The sequence below is a fragment of the Lithobates pipiens genome, unplaced genomic scaffold (genome assembly GCF_037356315.1).
Source record: "Lithobates pipiens isolate NorthernLeopardFrog02 unplaced genomic scaffold, aLitPip1_a1.2 Scaffold_27, whole genome shotgun sequence".
NCBI classification, from domain to species: domain Eukaryota; kingdom Metazoa; phylum Chordata; class Amphibia; order Anura; family Ranidae; genus Lithobates; species Lithobates pipiens.
The window spans coordinates 191,902,136-191,911,764 of NW_027507788.1; the positions used below are offsets into that span (position 1 = coordinate 191,902,136).

Consider the following 9,629-nt stretch of genomic DNA (forward strand, 5'->3'; position numbering starts at 1 on the left):
TGCTCATAGTCTGGGTCCACAATGCTTTTGGCATATAAAACCAGGCTGCTCTTAATTCATTACAAATCCACAATAGATCTTGCGTCATCAAGTGACAGGCTTTAATCGTACGTGACGTTAATTACAGGTAGGATCGTTAATCTCTTCCCAGAGCCAGGTCTCTGGGTAGCTGACAGCTTTGGCTCCTCTGTCTCCTCGTTGCTAGACATTGTGGCAACTTTTGTCCTCCAGGAACCTGAGGAAACGACTAATTGGGAAGCCATTCCCAGCTCCAGCCACCCAGCGTCTCTGAGAGATGAGGGCCTTGAAAAGCTGGCGGCAGGGTCTGACCTCAGGCTGTGCACAGAATAATTGAGATGAATTCATTCCCAGCCATTGAAAGCCTGCTGACCTCTCGCTGTCCCACCTTACCCATCACATACAACACAAATATCCTTCATCTACTATGGGCCTTCTGGTCTCATACTACAGATTTGCTCTCTCTTCTTACTTATTTTATTTTCTGTTAGGAGAGTTCTACCAACAAAGCATTGTGGGAGAGCTGAGTCTGTACCCTGCATGGTGTTGACAGGTCATTAAAGATGGATGTTAGGCTACAGAATATGTTCATCTTGCTGCTGCCTTGTTTTCTTCGTGGGATTTTAATGATTAATGTCTCTTCCCTTTCTCTCCCCTTCTTCCCCCACCTCCGCTTTTTCCCTCACACAACCTCCTCGTCTTTTTTTTTTTTTTTTTCACCTCGTCTTCCTCTCCCCTCTACTCCCCTCACCCGTTTTTTCTATATCTGCCCATCTTCTACCCTGTCCTGTGTTAGGTGCCATGGGGGGACTCTTCCTGGATGGGGAGGACAGTGTGGTGCTGGAAGACCTCAGCAAATGGACAGTGGAGGATGTCTGCAGCTTTGTGGGCAGTCTGTCTGGCTGTGCAGAATACACACAGGTAATGGGTCTGGCCACTGTTAAGTACCCAAGTCTATGTTCTTATTATGCCACTAGTTTAGCTTTCGGGAAGCAAGTCATTAATGTAAAACTAATTTTATAGTTCCATCTCTGGCCAGGTTGTCGAGAAGGGACAAGTGAGACGCTTATGCTGTCTCCACTTGCTGGGGTCCTTGCCTCTATAAGCAGCTTAGCAGGGGCCTGAACCCTGAAGTAGCCCACCTAGACTTCACAAATCTAATTTGGCTGTATGTGCCATTTTAAAAAGGCACTTCCATTCCACTATCGCCTCCTGTAGATTAGTCCTTTCTTGCCCTTGCTGATTTCTATATCTACTGTGCTTTTTTTTCCCCGTTAGAGGAGGATTCTGTAACTGGAAGTTTTATTTCTCATTAGAGGTTGGATGATGTCCTCTGTCTCCTTTTACTGCCCCCTTGTTTCTGCATTCTGGTCTCCAGTCTGAGACAGGAGGTTGGAGTCTGCTTTTTTTTTTTTCCTTTCCCTTTTTCCCTGTGCTAATCCCCTCATGACATGCTTCATTAAAACCACCTGCACTGTCACGCTCCCCCCTCCCTGCAGCTGGGCCGGAGAGCAGCGGCGGCACAGGCTAGAAGTCCGCGCCAGAGAGGAAGGAGAGGGGGGACCGGGACAGCAGGAGAGGTTACTGGAAGGGTGAATGAGACAGAGGGCTATTCTGTGAGTGCAGAAGACTTGAAATGAATGAGATAAACAAGTGAGATGGAAACTGGTGCATAGTACTTCGGTTTTAGTATATGAATTATTTAAATATTATTTTACACTGCAAGGCCTTAATAAGAGGAAGCGTAAATCATAGATGGGTAACTACTTGGCAAAAACTGCCGCTTCCAAAGTTCAGTAACCCATAGCAACCATAATGCTGCTAAGTGTAGAATGGTGATAGCTGGCTGGATATTGTGCTTTACAATCATGGGTAGTGTAGAAGTGGGACAGACTCATGCTTTATGGATATTGGCCCTGGTGTAAAGACATTAAGAAGAAGGTATGTAGAATATTAAACATGTAGTGGGGGCACGCAGCGGAACTTGCACCAGGAGGGACATCCAATGTTGTATTTCTTATCGTCAATGTTTTAGTGGGGCACAGCCCACCTCTCTCTCTCTAGTGCTTTACCGTTATGTATTAGATAGTGCAGTCTGCAAAGTGTTCACTGTGATTCTGTAGAGATGGTTGGTCTTGTAGTTGCGGTAACATCCTGTTCTCTGTGCAGGTATTTCGGGAGCACTGTATAGATGGGGAAACTCTGCCACTACTGACTGAAGAGCACTTACTGAATAACATGGGCCTGAAGCTTGGGCCAGCACTAAAAATAAGAGCACAGGTATATCCTATGCACCATGCCTCTATTTATGAAATGCAATGCTAAATTTTTCCATCTGTAGCAATGCTTACCTATAATCATTGTACCCAGCTTTTTACATTGGTGATCTCCTGTAAATGTTGTCCATACTGGAATTTAGTACCTTATATCAACTGTTCTATGGGCTGTAAGGTTGGCGCAGCACTTCTGCCTCGTACAGTACCACTGCGAGTTAGCATGAGCCTGACTTTAGCGCTCTCCAGTGTTAATGGTGCCCCCTCTATTTTTCCCTACGGCCTTAGCTGCTGATCAACAGCATAGCAGTACCTCACTGTGTCATGCCTGTTTTGAAGTGCATTTCTCTCAAGATTACCATGTTTTTAACCAACAAAAACCTCTGCAGAAATCCCCATTCCTATCCTGCATCTTTTGAAATAGGAAACAGAACAGCCATCGCATTGGTGAAAGTAATGCATTATTAGCTCTGCTGTTTGAGTGACAGGTACACTTTCAATGTAAACACTATCACCGTAAAAAGAAAATGCTATGCAAAGCAGGGCACGACAAACCCCCCACGCTCCACACCCACCACGCACGCACCCTCCCCCCTTGTTGTTGACCCAGAAGTGACGTCACGCGTCCCCGTTGACAGTTATGAGAATGTAATGAAACACCAAAAAAAAGTTTTTTTTCACCAAAAAAAATAAAAAATCACCAAATAGGGGACTTTTTGTCCCCTATGCGATCGAAAATATGTTTCAAGTAAAAAAACAAAAATAAAAAAAATGTATTTTTTAACTATAAAATAAAGTTACATCCAAACACATAAAATCCTCCTCCCTTAAAAAAAAATGTAGGCACCCCCACATTTACGCACGTACAAATGTAAACTCATGCTGAAAAAGTTGATTGCAATACGCATCACATATTGGCGTGCACGCTGGAATATGAATAATAATTCTAGCACCAGACCTCCTTCGTAACTCTAAACTGATGATCTATAGGTGGCTTTTAAAGTGTTGCCTATGGAATATATAGAGTACTAAAGTTTGTTGCCATTTAACGGGCGCACGCAAATTCAAGGTTTGACATGTTGGGTATCTATTTACTTGGTGCAACCTTGTCTTTTATATTTTACCAAAAAAAATTGGGTAATATATTGCATTTTTGTGCACCCTAAAATTAACTTTAATGTGTTTTGAGATTTTGTGTTTCCTAGACCTTTGCGGTAATATCGTGTGACATAAAAAATTGGAACTACCACTATTTTATTTTCTAGGGTGTGCGCTTTTAGGAAATATGTAATGTTTGGAGGTTTTATGTAATCTTTAGGCCCAAAATGATTTTTTGTAAAATGTGTGCACAAAAACAGCTCAGGCTGTGAAAATTTAAAAGGAGAAGTTCACCATCAGAACATATTCCATGCGTAAGATTTATTCCTTAAAAAAATCTGAAATTTGGGATGTCTAACCTGCATAGGGTCAGTGACTAAAACCTCGTACACATGATCGGATTTTCGTCCGGGAATTATGCGATGACAGACTGCCTAAAATCCGACCGTTAGTATGCTTCATCAGACAATTGTTGGCCAACTTTCCGCCAACAAATGTTGTATAGCCGGCTAGTAAATTTTCGGCGGACAACGGTCTGTTGTCAGATTTTCCTATTGTGTGTAAACAAGTCCGTCACACAAAAATCCAAAGTAAAAACATGCATGCTCGGAATCAATGCTCCCTAAACACGACATTAGCAGAAGATGCCCAAAGAGTGGTGCTGAAGAGCTGAAATTCCACGTAGTACGTCACTAAGTTTGTGTTTGTTGGCCAACAATTGTGTACCGTTTGTATGCAAGACATGTTCATGGCACACGCCCTTTGGACAAAAGTCTGATGCTTTGTCTGTGGAAAATCCAATCGTGTGTACGAGGCTTTAGAAAGTACTGAATCCACTAGATTAGCATGACAGCCAGGCAAGTAGCATTTCAGATGAAGATTTTTTTTGGGGGGGGGGGGATGTGGCAGATAGCTTCCACTTATATACGCAGTACTAAGCTATTTTTAGCAACATTTCGGATGAAGAGGTCGGCACTGGCAGTCTATATATTTCTATAAATTTTCTTTAAGTAGACACAGTAACGTGTCTCTACAAATGTTCTTTAATCTCACTTCACAAAATTTTTTCCCGGGATCTTAGGCTGTCCAATGTAAATGTATAGGGATTTCTTGGAATCACACAGATACATTGCAGACTGTATCACACTCCAACACAAGATAATAGGATTGTGCTATGGCCTGCAGGTCTTATAATAAAGTGGTAACTGCAGTTTATGGCTTTCCCTTCAGCCCTGGCTGTTTATGGCGGGTGTAATAAAAAGGTTCTTTGGCCAATTGTTCCCCGAGGATCAATTCGTTAGAAATGTGCCGTGGTTTAGTAGGGCAGGGAGGAGTCTGAATTGCAGGTTGTTCTCCTAGGTCATATTATTAAATTTTGGGTAGTGATGGGGGGACTGGAGACACAATAAACGCATGCTGTGGCTGTCCTATAAACCTACTCTGAGGTGGAGCTGCTGCGGTTGTGGGAAATAACCGGTAACTCCAGCATCTAAGCATGACAGCGGCTCTGACTGACATGGGGGGTGTGTGTGTGTGTGAGTGTGTGTGTAAGGAATCACCTGACCAGAGGGGCCTGACAATAGGTAAGTATTCAGATCTTTCTTACAGAGGTTATAGTCTAAATGGGTGTTAGGATGGGGACATGGAAGGGGGCAGTTTAGATTCTAGATAGAGTAGATAGACTTTGATTGAAAATTCTACTTTCCTTAAACTAGTGGACTGTTTCTCACAGCTATCTCATACGGTGCTTTTTATTCATTCCTTCCCCTTTAGATTTAACACACATTGTTTGTGAGTCTTAGCATTTTATTCATATATCTGTGACAAATATTACATTGTAAGTACTATAGTCAAAACTGTTTTTCTATTTTTGGATATAATAGGGAAGATTTAGGAAAGGTTTAAAAAATGTCAGGTTTATATTATGTTGTCTGTGTCTTCAGGGGAAAGTTCCCTTGACTTCCTGTCCCAGATATGCAACAGGAAGAGTTGAAATGGAATTCCCTTCCTAGACAGTTGTCACAGGAACATGTGCCTCCTTTTGGAAGATTTCCCCTCACCTCTTGTTCTGGTCATTTATTGTAAAATGTTGAATTTCTCTTTACTTTCTGTAAACACTTGGTTACACTGGTCAACGGACAAACAGGGTGAATCTCCCCAGCTGGGGCACAAAAAAAAAAGGAAATGTAGATGGTAGAATCACTTTTGGCTGCAATTACAACTGTGAATCTTTTGCATACCTGGATCCTATATGTTTTGTCCATTTTTCTTGGCCAAGTTTTTCTTGTTTTTGAACAGCAGCCTGTAGTTGCTTCATTGAGGACCACTTTAGGGCCATTGTCTTGCTGGAAGGTGACCTTATGTCTAAGTTCAGTGTATGTCCAACAGACTGAAAAAGATTTGACCCTGTGTTTGGCTTCTTTCATCTTTCCCGTAATCCTATTTGGGTTCCCAGTTCCTAAGAATGAAAAAAATCTCCACAATATGCTACCACCAGCAGGCTTTTCCATAGGGATGGTGTTAACAGAGTAATGAACCTTATTGGGCTTGGTGACACACACTGCAACGTGTGTGCCAAGGGCAAAACTTTAGCTTTGGTCTCAGTAGACAAGAGATCATTTTCCCATGTTTACAGTGTTGCCTTGCATGTCGTTTGGCAAAAGTTTTTGTTGTGTACGCTATGAAGTTCAACTTTTAAGAGCATCCATGGTCTTCACTCTTCCATGCATTTCACATTTTGGCGATTGGGTGAGGAGCACATTGTCAGAAAAGCAGCCAAGTTGGATGCTCTTTTGTAGGCAATCATGATTTTGCCATAATTTTTTTCAAAAGATTTAAAGGCAGTGCAGAGAATTTTCAGAATTTATACTGTACATACAGGTGCAGCATTATTCTTATTAGCGCTTGGTGTTCGCTTTGGAAATACAGCCCTGGCCAAAAGTTGAGAATTATACAAATATAAATTTTCACAACATCTGTTGCTTCAGTTTATATGGCGGCAATTTACATATACTCCAGAATGTTATGAAGAGTGATCAGATGATTTGCAAAGTCCCTCTGCCAGAAAAAGAACTTAATCCCTAAAAATTAGACTGTGTTTCAGCCCTGCCACAAAAGGACTAGCTGACATGCAAGTGATTCTCTTGTTAACACAGGTGTCAGTGTTGACGATGACAAGGCTGGAAATCACTCTGCTGATAATGCTGATTGAGTTAGAATAACAGACTGGAAGCTTTAAAAGGAGGGTGGTGCTTGAAATCATTGTTCTTCCTCTGTTAACCACCTGGAAGGAAACATGTGCATCACTGCTTTGCATAAAAAGGGATTCACAGGCAAGGATATTGCTGCTACTAAGATTGCACCTAATCAACCATTTATCAGATCAAGAAATTAAAGGAGAGAGGTTCAATTGTTGTGAAGAAGGCTTCAGGGCACCCAAGAAAGTGCAGAAAGCAACAGGGCCATCTCCTACAGTTGATTCAGCTGCGAGATTGGGGCACCACCAGTGCAGGGCTTGCTCAGGAATGTCACCAGGCAGGTGTGAGTGTATTTCCATGCACGGTGCTGTGAACAATTTTGGAGGATGGCCTGGTGTCAAGAAGGGAAGGGCAGGAAAGAAGCCACTTTGCTTCTGGAAAAACATCAGGGACAGACTGATATTCTGCAAAAGGTACAGGGATTGGACTGCCGAGGACTGGGGTAAAGTCATTTTCTCTGATGAATCCCCTTTCCGATTATTTGGGGCATCCGAAAAAAAAAACTTGTCCAGAGAAGAAAAGGTGAGCACTACCATCAGTAAAGCATCCCGAGACCATTCCTGTGTGGAGTTGCTTCTCAGCCAAGGGAGTGGACCCACTCACAATTTTGCCTAAGAACATAACCATGAATAAAGAATGTACAAATGCATCCTCCGAGAGCAACTTCTCCCTACCAAAGAACAGGTCGGTGATGAACAATGCCTTTTCCAGCATGATAGAGCACCAAAAGTGATAACTAAGTGGCTTGGGGAACTAAACATCAAAATTTTGGGTGGAACCCGAATGGCCAGGAAACTCCCTAAATTAATATTTGTATCATTCTCAAAACTTTCGACCACAGCTGTACTCTATAAACAAGCTTAGGGGTCTTCCATTAACAGATATTTATTAAGGTCGCGGGACAAAAGTAAACACTATTCAAGTAATTATACATATTAGTAGTTTATTGTACCAGTGGGTGGTTAGGGGTTCCACAGCAAAGGGCATTAATTGCCCCACCAAGAGACTGCAAATTTGATCTAAAAAACTAAAGAAACAGAAACCTTGATTTTTTATTTTTTTTTACCCCCCCCCCCCCTTACTTTGATGTGGAGTATTTTTTTTATTTTTTTTTTGGTAGACAGTGATAATTCAGCATTGAATCTATTTTAATTCCAAGTTTTAGCAAAATAAAAATAGTAATAATGTAAGGTACTGTAAATCCCTCTACAGTATGGTAAATGTGGTTCATAGGAGCACTGCACAGAAATTTTAAGCATTATACAATGTACTTCATTGCCATCTTCTTCTTTTTAGGTTGCCAAGAGACTTGGACGTGTCCTTTATATGGCCAGTTTTCCAGTGGCATTCCCTCTCCAGCACCCCAGCCTGCGAGCAGCAGACAGAGAGCTGGGAAGCAGCGAAATTAGACCTCCCTCTACTGGCAGCGCTGGATCTCCCTTTCCAAGTGCCCTCCTTCCTCCCAGCCGCATTTCACCGAAACATGAGAACGGCAGTGCAGCATACTTAAACGAACCTGCTAAGTCCCTTTCTTAACTGTGCCCTGTCATATAGCTGGATACCTAAACTGCTGCGTTGCTGAAGCCGGAGCTTTGAACAGGAAGGGATACTTCGCTTATGGACAGCTGCTGTCCCTTCAGCTGCTTGAGAGACTAAATTAACCGATAGGGTGTGGAAAAAAAATATTATAAAGCAAAAAAGTACGGGGAACCTTTGTGGCACATCCTTGACGGGCAAGACAGATAGATAAATATATGTATGTATATATTTTTATTTCCATTGTAAAGAGATCAAAGAGGAACTGGTGAAAGGACAAATATTCCGGCAATATCTGGAAAATACGCAGGACGTTACAGGAGATCAGCATGAGGAAATGAGGGAGTGGAAACCAGGCGCGCTTGTACAAAACCATGCCCAGCCTACAATGCAGGCCTCCTGCTGCCATAGGCCACTTGTAAACAGCCAAGCATGCAGGATAGTAACAGAACCAAATGCTTTATGGGAGAAGTTGATGCCAACAGTCTGATTTTCATGTAAAGTCCAGAAAGTGTCAGTAATTGTTGTATGTTACCCTCTCCCTTCTTTCCTATGCTGTCTATGCATCTCCAGCAACTCTCTACTGTACCAAAGAAATACCGCGCTACCTGGCAGCGGTACATTGCTGGAACTGGGTTCTCTTTTAGTCTGTTCTGCTTCAAGGAGCTCATTACGCCATGTTTTTATCCCTTACAATTCTGACAAGCTAAAGAAATTGTCCCACACAATGTCTGCCTTGGGATTTTTCCCTTATGTAGTTGATGGGGGCATAAGGCCTAGAATTCTGCTTTGGACAATCTATAATACAGCCCCCATGTAGAGGTTTCAGCTGGAGCAACATGGCAGACAACAAATGGAGCCTGAGCTGGTGCTGCTGAACTACTGCAAAAGGAACGAAAAGCCTCTTCACACCCTGAGACTTTATCATAGGTACCCAGTCATACAGACCGGTACGTTACTCCATTGTGAAAATTATTTTTTTGTTTTTTTAAGGGTTTTTGTTTTAATTACATGTTTTACATCGTACGCTAAAGCTCCTTCATGGAATAGGTTTATTTCTGTTTTCCAAAGACAAATGGAAACTAGATCAGCGGTACAATTAGCATTTCCTTTTTTGTTACTGAAAAAAAAAAAAATCCAGACCTTAACAGATCACCAGAGAGCTGCATAGCAGCAGATTGAAATAAAAAGAAAAATTATACAAGCACTTTGTGTGGTCTCTGAAAATGTCAACTAGGAATTTGAGCATGTGGGAGGTTGCTAGCAATGAACAATTTTTGTCTCTCAGTAAGCAGTGCCATTAATGATCTTTGGTGGGTAGCCTTATCATTGGTCAAGAGCACAAGGGAGCTCCTTCTCCGACTGACTACTAATAGGAGGGGGTTCTTTTCTCACTGACCATCAATCTAAGGGAACACTGCAAATGTTTGTTTCTTCTCTGACCAAT

General features: G+C 42.1%; 1 protein-coding gene across 9 annotated transcripts in view; it reads left to right on the forward strand.

Moving 5' to 3' along the window:
* Positions 1 to 9,386, forward strand: part of SAMD11 (sterile alpha motif domain containing 11) — a 253,146-nt gene extending 243,760 nt beyond the window's left edge. For 6 of the 9 annotated variants that reach the window (XM_077458071.1, XM_077458073.1, XM_077458076.1 and 3 more), the window contains exons 12-14: positions 815 to 939; positions 2,188 to 2,298; positions 7,943 to 9,386. In XM_077458071.1, the coding sequence (XP_077314197.1) occupies positions 815 to 939; positions 2,188 to 2,298; positions 7,943 to 8,182 (476 nt within the window). In that variant the 3' untranslated portion in view covers positions 8,183 to 9,386. The remainder of the gene's footprint in view (positions 1 to 814; positions 940 to 2,187; positions 2,299 to 7,942) is intronic. The other 3 variants (XR_013263263.1, XM_077458074.1, XM_077458075.1) reach the window with 3 other exon arrangements.
* The last annotated feature ends 243 nt before the right edge of the window (positions 9,387 to 9,629 follow it).